At 36.8% G+C, this 27,712-nt stretch overlaps 2 protein-coding genes and 1 pseudogene across 3 annotated transcripts in view; 2 read left to right on the top strand and 1 right to left on the bottom strand.

Moving 5' to 3' along the window:
- Positions 1 to 416: 416 nt before the first annotated feature.
- IL2 (interleukin 2) lies at positions 417 to 6,721 on the top strand. Its single transcript, XM_036425254.2, has 4 exons — positions 417 to 708; positions 799 to 858; positions 3,377 to 3,517; positions 6,488 to 6,721. The coding sequence occupies exons 1-4, from the start codon at positions 562 to 564 to the stop codon at positions 6,596 to 6,598; spliced, it is 459 nt and encodes a 152-aa protein (XP_036281147.1). The 5' UTR covers positions 417 to 561; the 3' UTR covers positions 6,599 to 6,721.
- Positions 6,722 to 8,009: 1,288 nt separating this feature from the next.
- Positions 8,010 to 9,485, top strand: LOC118711280 (annotated as a pseudogene).
- A 6,239-nt stretch (positions 9,486 to 15,724) lies between these two features.
- The window catches only part of ADAD1 (adenosine deaminase domain containing 1), a 35,481-nt gene continuing 23,493 nt past the window's right edge, over positions 15,725 to 27,712 (bottom strand). For both annotated transcript variants that reach the window (XM_036425252.2, XM_045576665.1), the window contains exons 9-11: positions 27,206 to 27,443; positions 25,115 to 25,247; positions 15,725 to 15,892 (exon numbers count right to left, since the gene is read on the bottom strand). In XM_036425252.2, the coding sequence (XP_036281145.1) occupies positions 15,779 to 15,892; positions 25,115 to 25,247; positions 27,206 to 27,443 (485 nt within the window). In that variant the 3' untranslated portion in view covers positions 15,725 to 15,778. The remainder of the gene's footprint in view (positions 15,893 to 25,114; positions 25,248 to 27,205; positions 27,444 to 27,712) is intronic.

The raw sequence follows: 27,712 nt of genomic DNA, 5'->3' as shown, positions 1-27,712 counted from the left end.
TATATGCATTAGCTCAGGCATTGTGTAGATAAAAAGGCAAAACCATCCTGAAACAGGAAACCAATATTCTTCCTGTCTAATCAACAAATCTAAACATTTATTCTTTTCAACTATTTGCTCCAGCTCTCGTCCACCACAACAGGGTGAGCCACATGTTCAGCGTAGTTTTACAACAAAGAGAACATTTTCATGAGCTACTTTTGTCTCTCCACCCCCTTAATGAAAGAGAAGGAAAAACTGTTTCATACAGAAGGCGTGAGGCATATACATTGGAACTGCCACAGAAGTGTGGGCTACTGTAACCAAGAGGGATTTCACCTACATCCATTCAGTCAGCTCACGGGGGTTTAAAGAAATTCCAAAGAGTCATCAGAAGAGGAAAAATAAAGGTAATGCTTTTTGCCACACAGGTAAAGCCTTTGAAAATATGTGTAATATGTAAAATATTTTGACACCCCCATGATATTTTTCCAGAATTAAGAGTATAAATTGCTCCTTTTGTTCAAGAGCTCTCTATCAGCTCTCTAACCACTACTGGCATCAACCTCACCTCCTGCCACAATGTACAAGATGCACTTCTTGATTTGTATTGCATTAACTCTAGCATTCATCGCAGACGGTGCACCTACCTCAAGCTCCAGGCAGGAAACACAGCAGCAGCTGGAGCACCTGATACTGGATCTACAGCGGCTTCTGAATGGTGTCAGGGTATGTCTATCTCTTGCTTGCTAAAATGACTCCCTTTAACTTTTCTGCCTGGAGTACACTTTGTAATAATAGTCTGTTTTGTTTTCTCAGAATGACAAGAACTTCAATCTCCCCATAATGCTCCGGTTTGAGTTGTACATGCCCAGGAATGTAAGTACAACTTTCTAAGTTCATTTTGTGTTTTATTAAGATGCAAAGTAAAGTGGAAATTTGCACACTGATTATATTAATGGCATCTCACCTGAGAAAAAGTATTAGTAACGTCAATATTTTTAAATATATACGTCCAGGTTTGATAATGGGGCTTTTGTAAAATGGCTTTGCCTATATATTTTTTAGATGTCCTTGTTTGTATCTGGAGGAAAAGGGGTTGGGAAGAAAATAATAATAATATTCTCATTTCATTGTGGGACAGTTTTTAAAACAAATTATGTGAATTTACTGCTTCATTTGAAAATGTAAAACTCTATAGATATCTATTATGTACTTTTATCATGAAAATTACCAAAACTAACATCAGAGCAGCCCATTTTAAAATAAATCCTGGGTCCTAGGACAGTGCTCAGCAAACTCATTAGTCAACAGAGCCAAATATCAACAGTACAACGATTGAAATTTCTTTTGAGAGCCAAATTTTTTAAACTTAAACTTCTTCTTATGCTACTTCTTCAAAATAGACTCACCCAGGCTGTGGCATTTTGTGGAAAAGCCACAATCAAGATACCAAAGAGCCGCATGTGGCTCAGGAGCCACAGTTTGCCGACCATGGTCCTAGGAGAAATCTCTGAGTCTGCCTTTGAGAGGCAATATAGCATTAATCCATAGCATAAACCTGAGGGCCAGATCTGAACTGAAATCTCAGCTCTAGCATGTCCTAGCTTTTGTGAATTTGGGCATGTACAAGCTCTCTTTGTGACTGTTTCTTGTCTACATCTGTGAATAACTGTACATACTTCATATAGTTCTGTGAGGATGAATGCATAAATGTAAAGGACTCCCTACATGCATCTGGCATATAGTGAACACCATACAAGCATTTGCTATTATTAGTTCTAAAGAATAAAGGCAAAATTCTCCCTGGGGAGCATAAAGTACAATTGTGGACTTACACATCTTTTATGCCAATAGGCCTACAGACTTACACTAGAAGATTCATTTTCCAAATTTAAAGCTCCATTTGGTTGTTTTGGGATCCAGGTAGTTAAATAAGCATAGATCATCCAGGCCCCTATTGCTAAGAGAGGCTGCATACAGCTATGTGGTTCAACAGAGAACAGGCAAAACCAGTGCTAGGAATCCAAGCCAGGAAGGGGGGGTGGGGGGAGGAGATGGGACTTAAAGGATCATAGATGCAATTCCATTGATCTGCCTCTTATTTACTTAAGTTATGATTCAAGCTACTCTTTTAAAAGATGAAAAGGAAATAATTTAGTGATTTCCTCCAACTGAATCAGAAATACATACCTCTTACCTCCAGCAACTTAAAGATTCTAGACTTTTCTAAGGGGACTAACTCCAAGTTGCCCATGCCGAAAACTCCAGCCTTGAACTTGTAGAACCTGCAGTAGCAAGTTGAGAGGCCAGCAGATGAAATGTCGTAAAACCTGTATGGTGCAGTGCTACCTCTCCCTCTGAAGATTGCTAGAAAGATAACATGAGATGTGTGCATAGTTTAGAGGGTGGTAGATTCTTTGAAATCTAACAGTTTCTAAATGACGACTCAAGATCTATTTGAAACCAAAGTGATGTGATAAACTCCATTCACTTGTTCATTTTACAACCATTCCAATCTTTCTAAAAGATTTCAGTAAATGATAAAAACATTTAATTCTAAAGATTCTGGGTTAATGCTAAAAAGATAAAACTGAAACTTAATCCTGGCTCCTCCTGGCCATGTGTCCTTGGAAGAACACAAAATCTGAGATTTACTTTCCTTATTTGTAACATGAAGATAACACTGCATTGCCTATCTCAAAGTGTGGCTGTGAGATTTAAATGGACTTATTTAGGAGAAAATACTTTGAAATTACAAGGTACCATAGAAGTGTGAAATATTATCATTATGTGTGTATGTCTAAATCAGAAGGCCCATTCAAAAATACTTCAAATATTGCAATGTTTTATTTGGTTGGTACAAATCATTTTTAAAATGCTTAATGTCCTTATTATAGAAAAGTAAACAATTAAGATGCAGTTATATGTGACTTGCTATTTTGAAAGCCAGTCTTATACACAGTTACAATGGCTAATGTATAAAATGTTGGACTGTGATCGATGGCATCCAAGAGCTCCTTCTGTCCTAACATTTCATGATTCTCACCTCCTAAACCATGAAATACTAGAATCATAGACTGTGACCCATATTTCCGCATTCCTACTCTAGTCTTAATAATTCAGCTTGCAATTAGATGCAGAAATGTTTCTTCTTTGCAAAACCAAATTAAGCTGAAATTAATGATTATTTGTTAACTAACAATTTCTAATCGTGGGTAGCTGACCTCTAGTTTTTCCAGTCTTATGTAAACTCTATTGGTCTAGCTTGACAGTAATGCTGAGAACAGAGAGAGTGGTAGAAAGTATGTCCTGCTACTCTTAATAAGTTTGAGGGTATGTTGACTGACTTTTGAGTCAAGGTAAACTAACCTAATAATTATTTTTATTATTCCAGGTCACAGAATTAAAACATCTGCAGTGTCTAGTCAAAGAATGTGAAGATCTAAAGGAAGTGCTAAAGTTAGATCAAAGTAACAGCTTGAGCAATATCACGGAATTAATGAGCAATGTCATTGTACTCGCTCAGAAACTGAAGGTAAGGGAATACTTCACTTGCTCACCTGGGAAGAAAATAGTTGGAGGGGAGGGGCATTTGAGTAGTATAGCATTTTTGGTGTTTGTGAAGTGCTCATACATTTTAAGTCCATTGTGAGCACGAATCATTTGTGTGTTAGGTGATACAATGTAGAGCTGGGAAGAATAAGGTATAAGGGGCCAAAACCGGTTTGGCTCAGTGGTAGAGCGTCGATCTGCGGACTGAAAGGTCCCAGGTTCGATTCCGGTTAAGGGTATGTACAATGGTTGTGGGCACATCCCTGGTAGGGGGTGTGCAAGAGGCAGCTGGTCGATATTTCTCTCTCATCGACGTTTCTAGCTCTCTATCCCTCTCTCCTCCTCCCTGAAAAAAATCAATAAAATATATTAAAAAAAAAAAAAAAAAAAAAGGTATAAGGGTAAGAGCCAGAAGGTTTCCACCCACCATCCACACAGGGACAAGCCCCTGCCCTGCAGTCACCCCTCACATTAACACAATACTGAGAATAGGAGAAAAAACTGAACTGAATGTCGCAGAAAGCACAGTTTTCATTATGTATTTTTTTAATTCCTTCAGGTCATTTTCCAGATTTACCAACACTGATTATCTAAAAGGCCTTTTAAAAGGGGTTTCCCTACCACTGGTAGAAGGACTAAGAGATTGGTTTAAAAATCAGCAACCATTAAAATGGCCAATGGATTAGACAATTAACTCGTTATTAAGAGGCAATACTTTCAAAACCTTACATATTTTTAAACGCAGAGGAAGCATGAAATATATAAGGGACTCAGGTGATGTAAGAGAGATTCATGTCTCTTTTTTTAATCCAATCTGCCAAAGTACAAAATTCATGAGTTAATAGGTTTCCTAAATAAACAGTATAATTTTAATGATAGTATAACCAGGGTTCTAAAAATATTAACTCTTAATTGTTTCTGAATAGAAGTCATTTTATTAGTAGACTAGTACTTTCATTTAATTCTTTAAAAATACATTGAGAGCAATATCATCTAGACATTGATAGACTGTTTCTCATCTATGTTAAAAGGTATGCTCTAATTTTTTTTTACCAGTATCAGAAAACTGACTAAATTCTTGATGCAAAATTAAGAGAAAATTATGTGAAAATCAGAGACTCCGAGTTTCAAAAGCCTGATATTTTAAAAAATCTCACCCTCTAAGAGGCTATAATATTTAATTGTATGTAAAAAAGTATGTAACAGTGCAACAGTTTATTTAAAGGGCATAGATACTTTATCTCACTTGGTTATGTTCCCAGGATAGGTATGACTTCAAAATTAAAAAGCCCTCTTTTATCTTACTATATATCAGAATATTTTCCTACTTTGTCAGCTAAAGGCAAAGTTGAAATAGCTCCTATTGGCAGAGGAAGTTAATTTCCAAAAAGTCAGTTCACAAAACAAAATTTCCAATGTTTATGCTTTCAAAAGTTGGTCCTTTACTGAGAGTAGTTGTGTGTGTGTGTGGGGGGGGGGGGGGGAGGCGTGGTAATCGCTATTTATGAAACTTTTTCACACAAATTACCCCCAAAGACATTGAAATTGGGACTCAAACGTCTTTGTTTTGTTTTGTTTTGTTATTATATGTTTATTTCTAGTCAGCAGTTGCAAGAATTTTCAAAGAAAAGAAATGGGGGGAAAATAGTTATAGAGATAAAGAACCATTGAACAGACTGTCAAACTGTAGCAGGAAGGCAAGGGGGGGCGGGCTTTAAGAAATCAACCAAAGGACTTGTATGCATGCATATAAACATAACCAATGGATACAAGACATGGGGGGAAGGGGGCAGGGAGAGGGGGCAGGTGAAGGTATATGTGGGGGGTAGGGGAAGCTGGGAGGAGGTCAAGGGTGGGGGGGAGGAGACATATGTACTACTATTTGTAATGCTCCAAACAATTAAAAAAACAACAACTCTAAAAACAAAAAACAAAAAAACAAATTACCCCCAAACAAAAACTTGTCCTGACTTATTCTTGACTGGCTCTATCTCACTAGGGGTAAAATATGTAGAGATTCATTCAAATAGAAAAACAGGAGACTTGAAGTTTAAAAAAGAAAGTATAATGTGTATGTCACTGGTACTGCACACATGTAACCTATATAGATTTAAACCCAGAGGAAAGGAGGGTTAAAAACTTGATTTTGCATACATTTAATGAAATATTTGTTTAGACCTGATTTCATTTAAAATGCTTACTTGGCCCTACATGGTTTGGCTCAGTAGACAGAGAGTCATCCATGAACTGAAGGGTCCCTAGTTTGATTCCAGGCAAGGGCATGTACCTCAGTTGCAAGCTTGATCCTGTGCAGAAGGCAACCAATTGATGTGACTCTCTGTTTCTTTTCCTCCCATTCTCTCTAAAAATCAATGGAAAAATATCCTCAGGTGAGGATTAACAACAACAAAAAATGCTTACCTGGTGGGTGTGGCTCCATGCTTAGAGCATCAGCCTGAGAACCAAAGGGTCATGGGTTGATTTGGTCCAGAGCATGTATCTCCGTTGCAGGTTCATTCCCTGTCCCCAGCTGGCATATGTGTGGGAGGCAACTAATAGTTATCTCTCACATCAATGTTTCTCTCTCTCTCACTCCCTCTCTCTTCTCCCACCCATCTCCCTTCTACTTGCTTTAAAAATCAATGCAAAAAATATCCTCTAGTAAGGACTAACAACAACAACAAAAATGCTTATTGGTATGTAATTCAAGGGGGGAAATCTTGTGTTCCTTAAGATTGACAGGATTAACAACCTCAGCTTGTGTGTTACTAACACTTGGTGTCATACAGTATAATTTCAGCACACCAATTTAATCATTTCAAGAAAATGAGATTAATATGTTTAATCTCCTTAAATATAAAGGCCATAAACTTGTAGTACTTCAATTGAGAATAATTATATCTAAGGTAAACCACCCTGAACTAAAAAAATAATTATAATTTTTGTGTTTTAGGGACCTGAAACGGGACTCAACTGTGAGGATGATGATGAGGCGGTGAACATCGTAGACTTCCTGAACAAGTGGATTACCTTTTGTCAAAGAATCTTCTCAACACTGACTTAAGTGCTTCCCACTTAAAATGTTATCAGGCTTTCTATTTATTTAAATATTTAAAATTTATATTTATTTTTTGATGTATGGTTTGCTACCTTTTGTAATTATTATTCTTCGTTTTCAGATAATAAATATGGATCTTTTAAGATTCTTTATGTAAGCCCTAAGGGCTCTAAAATATACATAAATTATTTAACTCAAAGTATTTATTTTTATATTGAATTATTAAATATAATGTATACGTGGTTCAATTCATAAAATTATTTAATAAAGGTGATGAATAATAACAAGAACAGAGTAATCACTAAAATATTTCCAAATTACTTCTCTGACCTCAAAAGACAGCTAAGATCCCTTCCCCTGGAAGGTATGTGGAATAAGAAAATGGGCTTCTCAAAGCTCTTGCTTTTTCCTACCATAAGCTGATCAGTTCCTTAGTTCTAGTCTGAGAAAACCTCATCAAATTATATGATTTTATATCTCCACAAACAAGATGCTAAACATAAACATTCTTGAACCTCTTCAGATAATTGAAGTGTCTCTCCATCCATTTCCCAACATCTTACACATTGTCCTCTGCCCTCAGGAGTCTCCCGACCTGCTGGCTTTCCACTGGGTCCTGCCACTGGGGAACCCTGGTGGGAAGTGGGAGGGATAGAAAAGATTCCCGATTTTCCCCATGGAGTGGTTGTGCCTTTCAGCCAAGGTGGCTCTCTCAAGATTTTTTCCCTCTGGGTTCTGCTAACTTTTCTTTCCACTCCTCCTTTTAAGCCAGGCGTGCTGCACTTCTACTCTTACCAGCTCCAGGTACTGTACTCTCCCTCATAGTTTCCCTGAACCCTACTTAGTAAATCATCTCTTTATGAGATCCTCCTTGAATTATTATGAGTATGCTGTTTCCTGACGCAGACACAGTAATTGTACCGGAAATAGCACCATGAAATAAACTCTCAAATAGGCTCCTGGGTCAGGATTGTTCATATAGTCAAGGACCACAAAGGTAATATGACATGAAAAATCTATGGAATGCAATAGCATCCTAATTATAATCAATAGTAGCATAGAATGAAATGCAGGAGAGCAAGGTGTTGTGAGATCCAAGGCCATGACATTTGTTACAGCAACAATAGTTACGAAAATTACAATTGTTGCCTAGATTCTTAAAATTAAAGTTATGAATATACACTTAAAAACATCCATGGAAGTCCTCATTGGCAGTTTTTAAATATTCCATTTCTAGAGCAACGTGCTCTTTCCAGCTCCTCCACATCTGCCTTGGGTAAGGTGATCAGACATCCGCTTTTGATGGGACAGTCCCGATTTTTAACAATTTGTCCCTTGTCCCGCGGCGTTTTAAAAAAAGTCCCGATGTTTGGACGTCTGGTCACCTTAGCCTTGGGCCACTCACCAGCTGTCAAAAATGGTAAAGGAAACCACTTACTATGATATTTTGGAAGTCAAACCCAATGTCACCCAGGAAGAACTGAAAAAGATTTACAGCCAGACTAGCATAGCTCAGTGATTGAGAGTTGACCTATGAATCAGGTGGTCAGTTTGATTCCCACTCAGGGCACATGCCTGGGTTGTGGGCTTGATCCCCCGTGTGGAAGGTGCAGGAGGCAGCCAATCAATGCTTCTCTTAAATCAGTTTCTTTCTCTCTCTTTTCCTGTCCCTTTCTCTCTGAAATAATGAAAAATATATCTTAAAAGAAAAGAAAAAGACTTACAGTAGCTGGCCTTGAAGATAAGAATCCAAATGGAGAGAAGTTTAAACAGATTTCTGAAGCTTATGAAGTGCTCTGATGCAAAGGAATCATATGACAAAAGAGGAGAACAAGCAATTAAAGGAAAGTGGAGCAGGTGCTGGTTTTGGATCTCCCATAGACATCTTTGATATGTTTTTTGGAGGAGGAAAGTAGAGAGAGAAAGGAGAGGTAAAAAATGTTGTCATCAGCTCTCAGTAAACTTAGATGATTCATATAATGGTGCAACAAGAAAACTAGCTCTGCAAAAGGATGTGATCTGTGACAAATGTGAAGGCTGAGGTGGTAAGAAAGGAACAGTAGAGTGATATCTTAATTGCTGAGGTGCTGGAATGAAAATATGAAATCACCAAATAGAACCTGGAATGGTTCAGCAAATTCAGTCTGGGACCATGGAGTACCAGGGCCATGGGGAATGGATCAGTCCTAAAGATGGATGTAAAAGCTGCAACGGAAGGAAGATAGTTCGAGAGAAGATTGTAGAAGTACATATTGATAAAGGCATGAAAGGTGGTCAGAAGATAACATTTTTTAAATATATTTTATTGATTTTTTACAGAGAGGAAGAGAGAGGGATAGTTAGAAACATTGATGAAAGAGAATCATGGGTCAGCTGCCTTTTGCACACCCCCTACTGGGGATATGCCCGCAACTAAGGTACATGCCCTTGACCAGAATCGAACCTGGGACCTTTCAGTCCGCAGGCAGACGCTCTATCCACTGAGCCAAGCCGGTTTTGGCCAGAAGATAACATTTCATGGTGAAGAAGACCAAGAACCAAGACTGGAGCCAGGAGATAGTATCATTGTTTTAGGTCAGAAAAGACCATGCTGTTTTTATGCAACAAGGATAAGACTTTCTCATCTGTATGAACATACTGCTGGTTGAAGCATTGTGTGGCTTCTAAAAGCCAATTGCTACTCCTGACAACCGAACCATAATCATCTCCTTTCATCCAGGTCAGATTGTCAAGAATGAAGATATCAAATGTGTGTTAAATGAAGGCATGCCAATTCATCATAGACCACATGAAAAGGATCACCTAATCATCAAATTTAAGGTAAACTTTCCTGAGAATGGCTTTCTCTCCCCTGATAAACTCTTTGCTGAAAGAACTCCTACCTGAAAGGAGGTAGAAGAGACTGATGAAATGGACCAGGTAGAACTGGTAGACTTTGATCAAAGTCACTGAAGAAGCATATGAGGAGGATATCATCCTAGAAGTGTTCAGTGTCAGATTTCTTAACAGGGCCAGTGGTTAACACTCACTGCTGGAATTTTACTTGCAGTAGTGAATGAGTGAAGGACTGTAATATACTCACTACTTGCTACTGTTTTTAATATTCAACTATAGTAGTGTTTTTAAAGTTAAATGAAGAATAAACTCAAATACAAAAAAATAGTCCATTTCTACAGTAGTAATAGGGTATACATGGCAGAGGGCAGAGCCTGATGTAAGATCTGCAAAGATGTAGTTAGACCCTCCGGTTTCTCCCATGAAGGGCAGGAAGGAGTGAAGCCCTAAAATGTGGGATGTAGACACAGAGAATACCCATTTGCCCCTTTTCCTTTCTTTAGTTGTGACCCTTCTGAGTAAAAAACATCCCTCTCCTTAAAAGTATTCCAATGACTCACAAAGTGAGAGCAATTTCCCCCAGAACTCATCTTTACCAGCATTTATTTTTTATTGCCTCTAGGCCTAAAATGGGACTTGTTAAGATCTCAACATTGCTGGGGAATAGAGTGTTTAGTCAGTGGGGATGGAAAATAAGTCATGTTTGGGCTGATTTACCTGAGATTAATGAAACTCCCTGGGATACAGAATTTAATGAGAACTTACAAATGGCATTAAGAGTTGATTAAATGCTTAGACTCCCAAGTGGCCCCTTTCAATGATGTTGAAGCACCAGAGCCTCCCCGTGGAAGAGTGCACAGGCCGGGAAAGGCGGTGTTGGGATGGGTGAGTAGTGCAGTCTTCTCATCCTGCCCAGGAAGACACTGAGAAATGCACAGGTAAGAGAGGCCCCAGCGCCACCAGAGTTCTGTGGTGGGTTTCTTCCTTAGGACCAGAAGTGACAGAGGGTACTCCTCTGGTGCCACTGAAACCACTACACAAAATCAAATATGTCTGACAACTATTATAACACAAGGAGTGATAGAGCAGTAAACTGTGTTTAAAGTTAGTTTATAGGATGTATCAGGATCAAACTATTTCTAAAAAGGAAATTCTTATGCTTCCTCCTTTCTCACATCAAAGAAACCATCGATTTTAGCTCATTCTCAAAGAAAATAAACTTGCATTTGTAACTCACAGTGATCCTTCATGAAGTGTTGTAAAGTCTGACAAAAATTCCTACCATATTTCATATACACATTATGGTCAAATTATTTTTCACAAGTTTCATCTAAGACTCTCTTAAAATAATGCTCACATCAGTTCATGTGCAAAATAAAATTTTCTAAAAATAGCTCCCAATTTAAAAAGTCTAAGTTTCTATAACAGATGAAATGTCTGTTTTATCCTGTATAGGCTTAATACGTGATGAACACAACTATATATTTTATTGAAAAGTTTCATGGCACAGGTAAGAAAATGGAATTACTGAATGTGGGGGTAAAAACAGGCTGCCAAAGCCCAGATCTGACTGTCCAGGACTCTCTCTGTCCCTGGCCCCACATAGACTCTTCAAACATTGAAGGGACTCAACACTAAAATCTCCATTCACAATTCATCACTCATGCTAATAATTTAACTATGAAATAGTCTTGCTAAAATTTTGAACTTGACTTTGAAAGCTTCTAGATTTAACTATTGGTTCAGGAAATACAGAGGACAAAAGATCATGTTAAATGACATCATGAAAATGTAGGCAACAAAAATGAGTTTGCGGATACTTCAAACAAAAGCCCATTTTTCAAGAACTAAATTAAGAGAAAAATGTGAGAAATGTATAGGTTACTAGATACTTAACAAACATACAAATTTTAGTATATGTAATTTTGATCGTGGTTCTAACACTCTACAACTCATGAGATAATGGGAGAATTACTATTAATTTTTCAGGTGTGCTAACTGAATTGTGGTTGTACATATGTGGCATTAAAGAGTCTTCACATTTTACAGATACATATTACAGTATCTTCAGAAGAAATAATATGTATATTTGTTCTAACATAAACCAATTTGGGAAGGCATATATCAAACAAGATTGCCATTTTTTAATAATTATTGAGTTTGGTGATAGATACTAGTACATGGGGATTCATTTACTATTCTACTTTTGTATGTTTGCAAATTTCCATAAGTAAACAAAAAAATGTTGTGGAGTGGCATTTGAATGTATGTCATTTCCTATACAAAATTCTTCAAGAGCTCCCTTTCTGCCTCCAAAATTGAGAAAAAATGCTAGATTCAATTCTCAATGTCTCCATCAAGAGTTCTATACTCTAGCCTCAAAGACTGACATTTCCCCTCTAATCTTTATTACATCCTTACAAATTTTAACTATTCTTCAATGCTTGCTCAGGTAACAGAACCTTCGAATTAAAAAGGACTTCAATTTAGATGCAACTAGTTTAGTGGTTTTTGAACAACTTCGGAAGTTTAGAAGTCTGAATTTAGTAGTTTACTTTTCATCAAGCAAAACATCTTATGCATATGTAATTTTACATAATAGATAAAAGAAGATACACATTGCTGCTTCAATAAAGGGTAGCTTGGAGCCCTTTCTAACAAGCTTGCACCCTGAAAAATAATATTCTAGTATCGATTTCATCCCTGCAATAAATGAAAAACTAAGCTAAGAAGATTAAATAACTTATAACAGTCATAAAGGCCAATGGGTTTCAAGCCATCTCCTGCCCTTTCCACTAAATGATGGCCTTCTACTAAATTCCAACTCCTTCATCCTTTACATAATCTCTTGATACCCCTCTCTAGATATGATCTTTCTCTAAACCAAAACAGTACATATAACTGAGTAGACATAACACGTAGAGACACTGTGACTATATGCTGAATAAATAAGGGATACTTACTAAATTGCCTGTAAAACAGCTGGGCATATTCACTTTTCCTTATTCTTAAAATTAAATGTCTTGAGAAAATAAATTATCTTTTACTGATTTTCATGGCAGTGTTTAACATAGGGCCTTTACTATTGAGACAAAACTTTCAGAGGCAAGTATTAACTTGGTACTCTTCCTTATTTTTTAAGTGTCAATCCAAAGCAAAATACCCATAAATGTGAAAAGCCAAGAGAAGGTGAAAGATCTTGCATTTTTTTTCTTTTCTTTTTTTTTTTAAATATATTTTATTGATTTTACACAGAGAGGAATTGAGAAGGACAGAGAGTTAGAAACATCGATGAGAGAGAATCATCGATCAGCTGCCTCTTGCACAACCCCCATTGGGGATGTGCCCGCAACCAAGGTACATGCCCTTGACCGGAATCGAACCCGGGACCTTTCAGTCTGCAGGCCGACACTCTATCCACAAGCCAAACCAGTCCTGGCAGATCTTGCATTTTTTAAAGCAAGTTAACTATCCAAAAATAATAGAAACAAAGACTGGAAATCTGCTGTGGAAGGAAATAATTCAGGAGAGACTGAAAATATTTAAGAATACTAATTTGGAGGAATACTAATTTATTGGTTAATAAATATCATCTAATTCAGTGGTTCTCAACCTTTTTAATGCCATGACCCTTTAATACAGTTCCTCATGTTGTGGTGATCTAATTGATAAAAATGGAAATTATTAATAGTATATTTATGTTGACCCACATGAAAGTTACCATATTTGATCTTTTTAATCTATCAAAAAATGGCAGTTTTACATGGTTCAACCTAATAGTAGTAAGCATAGAATCTAGTATACTGAAAGACATGTAGATCTTTCTAGAATGACTTCAATGTTCTTCAACTAAACTGTCAAAACAAAACAAAAAACCCTACATCAACTTCATAAGAGATCATCACAGTTCCTATGGGGTGGCATAAAGTTTATCTACACTAATAAAAGAGTAATATGCAAATTAACCACCACCCCACTACACCCAGAAGCCACGCCCACCAGCCAATCAGGAGCAAGTATGCAAATTAACCCAACCAAGATGGCAGACAGCCACGCAGCTGGAACAGGAGGCTTGGGTTGCCCCCAGCAATGGAGGAAGCCAAGCTTTCTGCTCACTCTGGCCAGCCCAGGTCTCCGTTCAAGGCTACAAAGTTTCAATTATAGAAAATAAATAAATCCCAACAAAAATGGCTGTGGCCACAGAGCCCGCAGGAGGCTTAGGTTTCCTCAGCAATGGAGGAAGCCAAACTTCCTGGCTGGCCCTGGGCTCCACTCAAAGCTACAAAGTTTCAATTATAGATGATAAATAAATCCCAGATATCAGGGCCTCCACTTGGGTTGCCGGGGGAGGGGGGGGGCAGGGGCATGGCTAGTCTGCAAACCAACATAGGCCACCCTGCCCAGGCCACCCCACACCTCAAGGGAACCCCCACCCTGATCCAGGACACCCTTCAGGGCAAACCAGCTGGCCCCCACCTGTGCACCAGGCCTCTATCCTATCTAATAAAAGAGTAATATGCAAATTGACCATCACTCTAACACACAAGATGGCTGTCCCTATGTGGTTAAAGATCCTGCCCCCATGTGGACACAAGATGGCCACTACAAGATGGCCAGCAGGAGAGGGCAGTTGGGAGGGACCAGGCCTGCAAAGGAGGGCATTTGTGGGCGATCAGGCCAGCAGGGGAGGGCAGTTGGGGGTGACCAAGCCTGCAGGGTAGAGAAGTTAGGGGCAATCAAGCTGGCAGACAGAAGTGGTTAGGGACAATAAGGCAGGCAGGCAAGCAGTTGGGAGCCTGAAGTCCTAAATTGTGAGAGGGATGTCCAGTAGGGATTGGACCTAAACAGCAGTCGTATATCTTTCAAGGGGTCCCAGATTGGAGAGGGTGCAAGCAGGGCTGAGGGACACACACCCCTGTGCACAAATCTTGTGCACTGGGCCTCTAGTCCTATATAATAAAGGGCTAATATGCAAATTGACCCTTCAGGAGTTCAACCGCCCACTATACATGCACTGAATACCACTGGGCGGTGAAGAATGAAGGCAGGACCCAGGCAGTAGCTGGGGGAAGGAAGGCCCCAATTGGTCATGATTGCCGGCAAGGCCTAGGGAACCTAGCAGTGCATAAATTTCATGTACTGGACCTCTAGTAAATTTGATAAAGATTCAAGCTAAGAGGGATAAAGTCTGAGAACCAATAATGTTTAATTAATTCAACTGTGACTGAAACTAAGGAATAAGTTGAAGAGGCTAAAGTATGAAATAAATGCATAGCTTCACTACAGATACATATTCTAACTCAAGAGTAACTAAACTTTCCCTTCTCATCTAAGCATTGTAATTGTATAAACAAATATAAAGCTAAACAATCTTTTAGTAATATTATTATAAAGAATTCACATTTGGGTGGATCTTATAGGACACTTGAAAATGAGCAATCTTAAAAGCATTTATGTGGATCTTATAGGACACTTGAAAATGAGCAATCTTAAAAGCATTTATGATAATCTTCTATTAATCAGAATAACTCATTTATCAAATTATTCCCTAACATGTTTAACATTTTTATGCATTTACATGTGCAGTTTGGCATGAGAAATGGTGTTTTAGTTACTGCTTTTTACTATCACGTAGTATGGTGATTACAAATATTAGGCACTCAAATGTCTGTTAAATTAACCAACAAATGAGTAAAAATTATTATTTGTATTCTTGAATTCTAATTTTTAATTAAAAAAAAATAAGTGAGCCTGGCTGGTGTGGCTTAGTGGTTGAGCGTCAACTTATAAATCAGGAGGTCACGGTTCAATTCCAGGTCAGGCACATGCCCGGGTTGTGGGCTTGATCCTCAGCATGGAAAGTGCAGGAGACAGCAATCAATGATACTCTCTTATCATTTAAGTTTCTATCTCTCTCTCCCCCTCCTTTCCTCTCTTTGAAATCAATAATAAAAAATATATTTTTAAAAAGTTAAGTGAGATGCCAGGACACAATGTTGAATATCTTTTGCTGTATGAATAGCTTTAAAACAAAAACTTAAAAGAAAGAATTTTCTCTTGAACTGCAAAAAGGGTAATGGCTTTATTTATTTTTATATTTGTAAAAATAAATACAAAATGGCTACAATAATAAGGTAATTATTTTTCTAAAAATTAAAACTTCAAAACCCTAATGCTTCAATGTACTTTGACATGAATATTTACAAAAATTTTTCAACTATCTCTAGGCACTGCCATTCTAAGATTCTGATTTTGAAAGCTGAAAATCACCAATATTACATATTTTTAATTTACTAGTCAAAACACACCAAAAAAAGAAAAGATTTTTAATGTGACAATGGATTGCCTAATTCACATACTAAATTGCTCTATACAGGGAGATTTCACAATCCAGGCGCCATAGCCATGCTGCTGTAAGTAGGATTTCAACAAAGTTTTAGCTTCTTGATAGGATCCAGACAAACACTATAGAAAGAAAAAAAAATGAATTATAGAACATAGGCAGAATTTGGCTTATGAAAAATAAGTTTCCCTAATTTTGTCTCTTCAGTTTGACATTTTAAAAATTAAAATATTTAATTACTGCCCCGTCAGTGTGGCTCAGTGGCTGAACATCGACCCAAATGACTTTCAAAGCCAAGTTTTAAATTTTGAAATCTAAATAATAATTTTTTTTTATTTGTGAATTGTGCTTTTGGTTGTCATATCTAAGAAAAATTTCCCTAATTTAAGAATATAAGCATTTTCTCATGTTTTCCTTGGAAGTTTCATAATTTTAACTTTTTTAGATCTATGATCAATTTTGAGGTTCTTTTTGTTTGCATGACTAGTATAAGTCTAAATTAATTTTTTTATTTTACTCATGGATATACCATTGTCCCAGTACCATTTGTCGAAAAACTATTCTTTCTCTCATTCAATTACTTTAGCACCTTTGAACAAAATCAATTGACCATAAGCATGTGGGTTTATTCTATTCCATTGATCTGTCTCCATGATTATATTAATACATTGTCTTTTTTAATTTTTAAAATTTCTTTATTGATTAAGGTATTATATATGTGTCATTATTCCAGCATTACTCCCTTAACCCCTTACTAATGCCTTCATCCCCCTGTTGTCTATGTCCATTGGTTAGGCTTATATGCATGCATACAAGTCCTTTGCTTGATCTCTCCTCCTTACCCCACCCTCCCCTACCTTCCCTCTGAGGTTTGGTGGTCTGACCCATGTTTCTCTGTCTCTGGATCTATTTTTGTTCATCAGTTTATGTTGTTCATTATATTCCATAAATGAGTAAGATCATGTGATATTTATCTTTCTCTGACTGGTTTATTTCACTTAGCATAATGCTCTCCAGGTCTATCCATGCTGTTGCAAATGGTTAAGAACTTCTTTTTTATAGCAGCGTAGTATTCCATTGTGTAGATGTACCACGGGTTTTTAATCCACTCATCTGCTGATGGGCACTTAGGCTGTTCTGAAATCTTAGCTATTGTAAATTGAGCTGCTATGAACATAGGGGTGCATATATCCTTTCTAATTGGTGTTTCTGTTTTTTTTTTTTTAGGTAAATTCCTAGAAGTGGGATCACTGGGTCAAAAGGGAGTTCCATTTTTAAGTTTTTGAGGAAACTCCATACTGTTCTCCACAGTAGCTGCACCAGTCTGCATTCCCACCAGCAGTGCATGAGGGTTCCTTTTTCTCTGCATCCTTGCCAGCACTTGTTTGTTGATGATAGCCATTCTGATAGGTGTGAGATGGTACCGCATTGCAGTTTTGATTTGCATCTCTCGATGATTAGTGACTTTGAGCTTGTTTTTATATGTCTCTTGGCCTTCCTTCTGTCTTTTTTCAAAAAGTATCTATTTAGGTCCGTTGCCCGTCCTTTTTATTGGGTTATCTTCCTTTTGTTAAGTATATGAGTTCCCTATAAATGTTGGCTTGAGTATTGTGCCATTATGATAGATTTTGAAATTAGGTAGGATAAGTCTACCAATTTTCTTTTCAAAAATTGTTTTAGTTCTTCTATATCCTTTGGATTTACACATCAATTTAAGAATCAGCTTGCCAATTTCTACACAAAAGCCTGCTGCATTTTTAAAGGAGTTTGCATTGAATGCATAAATTTGGACAGAACTGACATCCTAACAATAATGAGCTTTCCAATCCATAAAATGGTATATCTCTCCATTTACTTAGGTCTTTAATTTCTCTCAGAAATGTTTCATCATTTCAGTGCACAGGTCTTGTACTTCTATTGTTTAATTTATTCCTAAATATTTTTCATGCTACTGTGAATGAAATTGTTTTCCCAATTTTAATTTTGGAATATTCAGTCCATCTATATTAATTTTTGGAATTTATTTTTCTATATTGTTCTTGTATGCTGAATTCACACATATAGATATTTGTTTTTGGCACATTCCATAAGATAATTTACATATAAAATTACATCATTTAGAATGTTTTTCTTCTTCTTTTCCAGTCTTTTTCTTGCCTTGACAAGAATAATGTTGAATAGACATAGTAAGATCTGACATTCTTGCCTTCTTCCCCAATCTTGGGGGCGAAGAGAGGAAGAGTAGTCAGTCTTTCACCAGTAAGTGTGAATATCAATGGTAGATTTATAGTTCATGCTGTTTATCAAGATGAGGAAGTTCCTTAGCTGGTTTGACTCAGTGGATAGAGTCAGCCTCTGTGGACTGAAGGGTCCCAGGTTCAATTCCAGGCAAGGGCACCTCAGTTGCAGGCTCTTCCCTGGTCAAGGCACATGCAGGAGGTAAACAATCAATGTGTTTCTCTCACATCGATATTTCTCACTCTCTTTCTCATCTCTTCTACTCTAAAAATCAATGGGAAAATATCCTCAGGTGAGGTTTTAAAAAAAAAAAGATAAGGAAGTTTACTTCTACTTTTTATTTGTTCAGTGTTTCTATTGTAATTAGGTGTTGGATTTTGTCAAGTACATTTCATCCATCTTTGAGATAACTGTGTTAGTTTTGAACTTCAATTTATTCATATAATGTATATCAAATAATTTTTCTGGCACTAAATCAACCTTGCATTCCTAGAATAATCTTCTTGGTCAAGGTGTACTAGTATAATCCCTTTTTTATGTTGTTGGCTTTGGTCTGTCAATATCTTAAGAATTTCTGCATTTATGTTCCTGAGAGACTGACCTTTTAAAATGAGGTGGGAAGTGTTCTTCCTTTATTGTACGAAAGAATTTTCCTATTATTTCTTCTGACTCAAGGGTTATTCAGAGGTTAATTTCCAAATATATAATGATTTCTGTTGTTACACCTATATACATAGTTGTTATATGTTCTTCATATACTAATCTTTCACCATGTTGTTCTTTGTCTCTAGTAATATTTTTTATCTTTATATTTGTTTGACATCAATTATAAACACCCCAGCTCTCTTACTGCTAGGTTTGCATGGTATGTCATTTTGTCATCCTTTTACTTTCCATCTAGTATTTGTGTCTTTGAATTTAATGCGTCTCTTGCAGACAGCATATAGTTGGATTTTGTCTTAGCCTGGCTTCCTAATGATTACCCTGTATCTGCATAGCTCAGTGATAAGCCTATGATTTCAGTAGACCTTGTGCTCAAACACCTCAAAAGCCTGCAAGGCTTGCACCGTCTTCTGATCCATATGTGTGCTTGGGGTGGTAGTGGAGGAAGGGGGGTACATTTACTATAATAGTTAGTTTTCCCTCACAGTTTTACTCTTCACCAGCTCCTACTGTGCCTTCCTGCCTCTCCTTACACATGGTATAGTTTCTCAATCAGCCAGGGATAGATGGAAAGTTCATCTCAGCCCTTCCATGGCTCCTTCAATTCCAAAATCTACCCACTTCACTAAGTTGGTCCGCCACTTGCCCCAACCAGAACTGTCCCCCTGGGCCAGTCAAGTTACTGACTCTCCTATTTGTTTCCTATCAATCTGGACACAATTAGCTAACAAAGCCTCAAATCAAGACTCCCCTCTCTAGTAAAAAGTCTACTACTTTTGTGGCATCCTCCCTCTGTCTGGTAAAACTACAGTTCCTGCATTCAAACTAGCAGAGAAGAAGAAAAGGGACAGGAAAACTACATTGGGCAAAGGCACACAAACTCCTGTTCTAGTGTTTTTTTAAGAGCATACACTTTTCAGTTTATTTTCTGCCTTTAGTCAACTTCCAAAGCTGTAAAAAGATTGTTTTTCACTGTTTTGTCTAGTTTTGTACTTGTTTGTACAGAGATTATTTGCAACTTTTATGCTACCAAAACCAAAAAATATCCAGATAAGATTTTGTACTTAAAAATATGTGTATATACAGATAAACCTGTAGTTAATATTATTGCTTTACAGGTAGGGATTATACAGTTTGAGCATTAAGATATTGGTGAAATAAGAGACACTTACATAATACTATATCATGAAACTGAAATTAGATTATCAGAAACAATTTATACATTTAATAACTTAAACATGTCATATTATGAGAACATGGCTCATATATTATGTTGAATGAAAAAAGTAGATTTAAAAAGATAATTATCCAGCCCTAAATGGTTTGGCTCAGTAGACAGAGCATTGGCCTATGGACTCAAGGGTCCCAGGTTCGATTCCAGTCAAGGGCATGTACCTTGGTTGCGGGCACATACCCAGTGGGGAGTGTGCAGGAGGCAGCTGATGATGTTTCTCTCTCTCGTCGATGTTTCTAGCTCTCTATCCCTCTCCCTTCCTCTCTGTAAAAAAATCAGTAAAATATATTTTTTAAAAGATAATTATCCAGGATAATCTTAATATTTTTAAATTATGCATATCCCCAAATTTATATACAAGACAAGAAACTAAAATATGATGCTTACATTTCAAGATCAAGAGTATTATATTTGATTAGTAGGTGAGATTACAAATTATATTTTTCCTCCGTCCTTTAAAAAAATTACCAAATTCTTTACTTAAACATGCATTATGTAATATTAAAAAAAAAATTTTTAATCCTCACCAGAGGACATGCTTATTGATTTTAGAAAGGAGAAAAGAGAGAGAAACACTGATGAATTGCCTCCTATATGCATCCTCATTGGGGACTGAACCAACAACCCAGATATGTGCTTTGACTAAGAATCAAACCCACAACCTTTCCGTATAGGGGATGACACTCCAACCAATGGACCCACACTGGCGGGGCAAAAGAATAAATGTTTTTCAAGAAATAAAAAGATTACATAGAGACTAAAAAATAATAATGCAAAAGACTGGTTCTTTGAAAGGATAAACAAGATTAATGAACCTCTACCAAGCTCACCAAGTAAGTAAACAGAGTACCCAAATGAACAAAATCAGAAATGAAAGAGGTGAAATAACAACTGACCCCACAGAAATACAAAAGATTGTTAAAAAAAAAAAAAATACTATGATCAATTCCATTCCAACTAAATGGACAACCCAGAAGAAATGGACATATTCCTAGAAAAAAATACAATTTTCCAAAACTCTATCAGGAAGAATAAAAAAATCTGAAATCTGAATAGGCTGATAACTATGGAGGAAATTAAAGCAGTAATTAAAAAAAAAAAACTTTCAATAAACAAAATCACTGGGCCAGATGGCTTCACAAGAGAGTTTTATCAAACATTCATAAATAAATAAATAATAAATAAATAAATAAATAAAACCTACCCTTCTCAGACTATTCCAAAAAAATTCAAGAGGAAGGAACACTTCCAAGCTCTTTCTAAAAAGTGAGCATTACCCTAATCCCCAAACCAGATAAAGATACTACAAAGAAAGAGAATTACAGGCCAACATCACTGATAAACACAGATGTTAAAATCCTCAACATCTAGCAAATCAGATCCAGCATTACATTAGAAAGATAATACACCATTATCAAGTGGGATTTATTCTGGGAATGCAAGGCTGGTACAATATCTGCAAATCAGTAAATGTGATACATCACATAAACAAATTGAGAGACAAAAATCACATAATCAATCGATGCAGAAAAAGCATTTGACAAAATCCAACACCCTTTCTTGATAAAAACTCTCAGCAAAGTGGGAATAGAAGGATCATACCTCAACATAATAAAAGCTTTGTATGACAAACCTACAGCCAACATCATACTCAATGGGCAAAAACTAAACCCATTTTCCCTAAGACAGTGGTCAGCAAACTCATTAGTCAACAGAGCCAAAAATCAACAGCACAACAATTGAAATTTCTTTTGAGAGCCAATTTTTTAAACTTAAACTTCTTCTAACGCCACTTCTTCAAAATAGACTCGCCCAGGCCGTGGTATTTTGTGGAAAAGCCACACTCACGGGACCAAAGAGCCGAAGTGGCTAGTGAGCCGCAATTTGCCAACCACGAAAAGGAACAAGACAGGGATGCCTACTTTCACCACTCTTATTTAACACTAGAGGCCAAGTGCACAGATTCATGCACTGATGGAGTCCCTCGGCCTTGCCTGTACCCTCTCACAATCTGAGACCCCTAGGGGGATGTCAGACTGCTGGTTTCAGCCTGATCCCTGCAGGTCAGGCCAAGGGATCCCACCTGTGCAAAAATCCATGCATAGGGCTGGTTTCAGCCTGATTCCTTCACGAAGGTCGAGGGACCTCACCAGTACATGAAGCTGTGCACTGTGCCTCTAGTCTATAATAATAAAAGTGTAATATCCTAATTAGACTGAACAACCTTTTGGACATCATTCTGGATGTCCTTCTGGATGAAGCTGCGGCGGCAGGGGCCAAGGCAAAGGTGGTTAGGGGCCATCAGGCAGGCAGGTGAGTGGTTAGAGGCGATCAGGCAGGCAGGCAGAGGCAATTAGGGGTCATCAGGCAGGCAGGGGGTTTAGGGGCTATCAGGCAGGCAGGCAGGCCAGCAGTTAGGAGTGAGTGTCCCAAGATTGCAAGAGGATGCAGACTGGACTGAGGGGACCCCCCCCCCATGTGCCAATTTCATGCACCGCCCTTGTAGTATGCATATACGATCTTCAGTTAATCTCTTCCTGCTCTCCCTGCTCCCCGTTCCCTCTGAGATTCATCCATTCATTCCATGTTTCCATGCCTGTGCACTGAGTGTCTGCCCCCTGGTAGTCAGTGCACATCATAGCTACCGGTCAAAAGGCCAAATGGTCGGTTAGGCTTTTATATATATATATATAGATAGCACTGGAGGTGCTAGTCATAGTGATCAAACATGAAGAAGAAATAAAAGGCATCCAATTTGGAAAATAAGTAAAATTGTCATTATTTGCAGATGACATGATATTATACATAGAAAACCCTAATGACTCCATCAACAAACTACTAGATTTAATAAATGAATTTGGCAATGTAATAGGATACAAAATTAACATCCAGAAATCTATAGCTTTTTTATATCCCAATAATAAACTCACAGAAAGAGAAACTAAGGGGAAAATATCCCATTTACCATTGCAACAAAAAAATTAAGACACTTGGGAATAAACTTAACTAAGGAGTTAAAAGATCTATATTTGGTAAACTATAGGATGTTGGACAAAGAGATAGAGGAAGACATAAACAGATGGAAGAACATATCATGTTCATGGATTGGTAGAATCAACATCATTAAAATGTTCATTCTACCCAAAGCAATCTATAGATTCAAAGCAATCCCCATTAAAATACCAATGGTTTACTTCACAGACCTATAATAGAACTAACTCTCCAAAAATTCATATGGGATAAAAAGACTCTGAATAGCTGCAGCAATCATGAGAAAGAACAAAGTTGGAGGGATCACAATAGTAGCAGATGTCAAGCTATATTGCAAAGCTACTATTCTCAAAATGGCTTGGTATGGGCACAAGAACAGACATATAGACCAATGGAAAAGAACAGAGAATCCAGAAATCGACCCAAGCCATTATACTCAATTATTACTTGACAAAGGTGGCAACAGCATACAATGGAATCAAGACAGTCTCTTCAATAAATGGTGTTAGAAAAATTGGACAGATACATGCAAAAAAATGAAGCTAGACCACCAACTTATACCATACACAAAAATAAACTCGAAATGTATAAAGGACTTAAACATAAGACAGGAAACCATAAAAATCTTAGAAGAATCCATAGGCAGCAAAATAGCAGATATATGTCGAAGCAATATGTTTACCAATATAGCTCCTAGAACAATGGAAACTAAGGAGAAAATAAACAAATGGGACTACATCAAAATAAAAAGCTTTTGCACAGCAAAAGAAACAATCAACAAAACAAAAAGAATGCCCACTGCACAGGAGAACATATTTGCCAATGTTATAAAGGTTTATCTTCCAAAATTTATAGGGAACACATACAACTTAACAAAAGGAAGATAAACAATCCAATAAAAAAAAAATGGGCTAAGGACCTAAAGAGACACTTTTTGAAAGCGGACATACAGAAGACCTAGAGACATATGAAAACATGATCAAATCACTAATTATCTGAGAGATGCAAATCAAAATGACAATGACTATAGCCATTCTCACACTTGTCAGAATGGCTATCATCAACAAATGACAGGTGCTGGCAAGGATGCAGAGAAAAAGGAACCCTCGTACACTGCTAGTGCCAATGAAGACTGGTGCAGCCACTGTGGAGAACAGTATGGAGTTTCCTCAAAAAATTAAAAATGAATTCCCATTTGACTCAGTAATCCCACTTCTAGGAATATATCCCAAGAAACCAGAAACACCAATCAGAAAGGATATATACACCCCTATGTTCAGAGCAGCACAATTTACAATAGCTAAGATTTGGAAACAGCCTAAGTGTCCATCGCAGATGAGCGGATTAGAAAACTGTGGTACATTTACACAATGGAATATTATGCTGCTATAAAAAATAAAGAACTCTTACTATTTGCAACAGCATGAATGGACCTGGAGAACATTATGCTAAGCGAAATAAGCCAGTAGGAGAAAGACAAATATTACATGATCTCACTCAGTTTTGGAATATAATGAACAACATAAACTGGTGAACAAAATTAGATCCTGAGACATAGAAGCATCAAACAGACAGTCAAACCTAAGAGGGTAGATAGAGGAGGGGTGTGGAAAGAGATCAACCAAAGGACCTGTATGCATGCATATAAGCATAACCAATGGACACAGATAGTAGGGGTGTGAGGGCATGTGCTGGGGGATGGGAGTGACCAGGGAGAAGTCAATGGGGGTAAAGGGGGATATAGTAATACTTGAAACAATATAGAATTTTAAAAAAGACAAAGGTTATCTAAATCACCTACTTACTAAGGCCCAAGTCACCTGCTGAAATTAAAGCTTTTTCACAAAATTAAGACAGAAAAGTTCATTTTTAAATACTGTGTTAATTTAGAATAATTAACTTCTCTAGTTAGCACAGTTAATATGTACAGAAGCAGCTTTGTTCCGTTTTGTTTCTCTGGGCACGACAGCAGGTTTGAGCAATGTCAAGTATACATCATATGAAGCACATACTCCCTGGCTAATTTAAGTGACAACATTTATTTACATTTCCAGTTTCTAGGAATGTTTATTTAAAAATTAAGTTTACCACTACATGGCAATATCCTATATTCAGGAACTATTCAACCAATTTTTGCTACATATCATCATAAAATTACTACCTTATTTTTTTCTTAAATTATATTCCTATGATCAACTACATTCCTTTAAGGACTTACCTTAGCTGCATGATATGTACTAGCTTCAAGTACATCTTCTTTCTTAGCTTCACCAGCAAGCAGGTTAAATCGACTTAGCATTGCAGCCTTACACAGCCGACTTGCCATCGACACACCACTTTTAAATGGAGAACTGTGAAAGAAATAACGCAGTCATTAATTATTATTCAACAATTTATGCTGGTAACTGTAGGGATTAAAATCAACATGGAATAGACAAGTATATACCTCAATTTATGTGCAATACATATAGTGAAATTTTAACATAAAATATTTCTTAATATAATTACTTTCTGAAGTTAATTTCTTTAATAAAATTACATTTTAAGTTATTATAGTATCAAATTAAAATTAAAGTAGAAGATGGATACTTGATAAATTTCTATTGCTTAAAGTAAAATTAACCTATGGTGATCCAAATTAAAATAGTGGTTCTAAGAAATGTCCAGAAGGGGAACAGAAATATTTTCTGAGATAAAAATGTTCTACATTTTGACTAGGGTGATGGTTACACAAGTATGTCAAGATTCATGAAACTGTCAGTGCATTTCACTGTATGTCAACTTTGACTCGCTAAAAAAGTAAAATATACACAACAATCTCCTGACCCTCCATGTATATGGGCATGTATATGTAGATATATTTTTCTATGTTTTTAATAAAAACACATCATGAATGTTTTTGCGATTGAAACTCCTTCCCTTCGTTTTATCTTCTCATTACTTGGCTCTTGTGACAGATTATAAAAATTGCCCAACTCCTTCATTTCTCAGTCTCCATGCTTTTAACAGTACCATTTTTCAGACTGACCCTTCAAAAAGTGTTGATTTCTCCTATCATTGAATAGGGGCTAGCTTTGTGACTTGTTTTGGCAAACAGAATAGATGATGTGTCAATTCTGAGCGGATGCTTCAGGAGACTTTGAGTTCTCATTCTCTTGGGACTCTTTCCTCTGCCATGTGAGCCAGCTGGGACTAGTCTACTAGAGGTTGAAAGAACACAAGGACCAAGTGGACCTTCAGTTAACCTATAGCTGACCCTACATGCTTAGAGAAGCCCAACCAAATCATCTCAGTTGACCTAGGTCTTGTGAACAGTAATAAGTAATTAAGCCAATAAGGGTTGAGGTAGTTTAAATGCAACAACAGTTAACATACACTCATGTATTTGAAAACTACAGACCTCTTTATATAAATTTTCCACCATGAATTTCGTTCTGGTAGTTTTCAGGTGATTCACTTGGGCTTTTCAGGTATAAAATGATACCAGATATAAAGATAGTAATTTTACCTCCTCCTTTCAATATCTCATTTCTTTCTCTTATCCAAATGCATTAAGCTTACTGTTAAGTAACAGTAAACAATCATATTTGTCTAGATGTTAGTGAAAATGCCTCTGAAATTTCAATTATAATGATACTTTTGGATTAATAAAGATACATTTGATCATTAATAAAAATATCTATTCCTGCTTTATCGAGTATTATTATCTAGAATAGTTGTAGAACTGTATTATATGCCTCCTTAGAATTTATAGAGATGTGATGTTTTTCCCTAGGTCAATTAACCTGACAAAATACATTAATAAGAGTTTCTAACCTGGTGTTATTTTTAAAATTACTAGCCACACATTCCTAGAAAAAAATGCCATTTAATATACATTATTATTTTAATGTATGGCTTGATTCTGCTTACTAATATTTTATTTAAGCAATTTTGCTTGGATATAAAAGTGAACTTGGTCTGTAACTTTTGGAATAAGGAGCAGAAATCTTCTATCATATTTAAGTATCAAGGATACATTTGACTAATAAAAGCATTTGGATGTTTTCCATATTTTTAGATAATATTGGAAATCTATGATTTTTAAAGGTTTATAAAATTACTCTGAACCACCTCAGAATGGTGCTTTCTTTGAGGAAGAGTTAGGGCACCTTCTTGATAACTTTCTCATCAAAATAATCAATTTAGGTTTTTCCCTTTTTTGTACCAGTTTTAGAAATATTTTTTCTAGAAATGTATGCATTTCAAACTTGTATTAAAATGTCTTTTTTTGCAAAAGTAATGTGGTTTTTGAAGAAATTATGCTAACCTTTCAGTGATCTTCCCACTTTGGCCATCCACAATCTCCAGTGAAATGTCCCCTTGTGCCCAATTCAGACTCAAAGACCTATAGTCCACATCCGTTTGAAGCAGAAATGCAGAGGGCACTAAGCTAATGTGAGGTCGGTTAACCAAGTAAAACATGGGAAGTTTTGAAGTGAGTGCATCATCAACACGTTGTTTGATAGCAATTTCTAAGCCTCTAGTATCACTGCAATTCCCATCACCTAGAAGGCAAAAATAGAGCAAACACTATCAACATCATAGATTACACACACCAAAGAAACACTCAGAAAAATGATTGGAAAGAGTCTAATGTCCATTTCTTTATCCTTCATCCTGCAATCTTTCTTCTCTCACTTCTACTCTTTGGCTTCTACTTCTGTAGTCAGAATCTCCATTCAAAAAAGAACTTTCTATGGAAAGTAATAATTTCAAATTCCAGTGAATGAGAGCAGAGTTAGAGCTGACCCAGAAGGAAACTGGTACTTTTTAC

Source organism: Pipistrellus kuhlii, unplaced genomic scaffold (genome assembly GCF_014108245.1).
Source record: "Pipistrellus kuhlii isolate mPipKuh1 unplaced genomic scaffold, mPipKuh1.p scaffold_m20_p_8, whole genome shotgun sequence".
Classification (NCBI taxonomy): Eukaryota; Metazoa; Chordata; class Mammalia; order Chiroptera; family Vespertilionidae; genus Pipistrellus; species Pipistrellus kuhlii.
The sequence above is the reverse complement of the archived record's forward strand: the minus strand, read 5'-3'. Positions and strand labels throughout refer to the sequence as shown.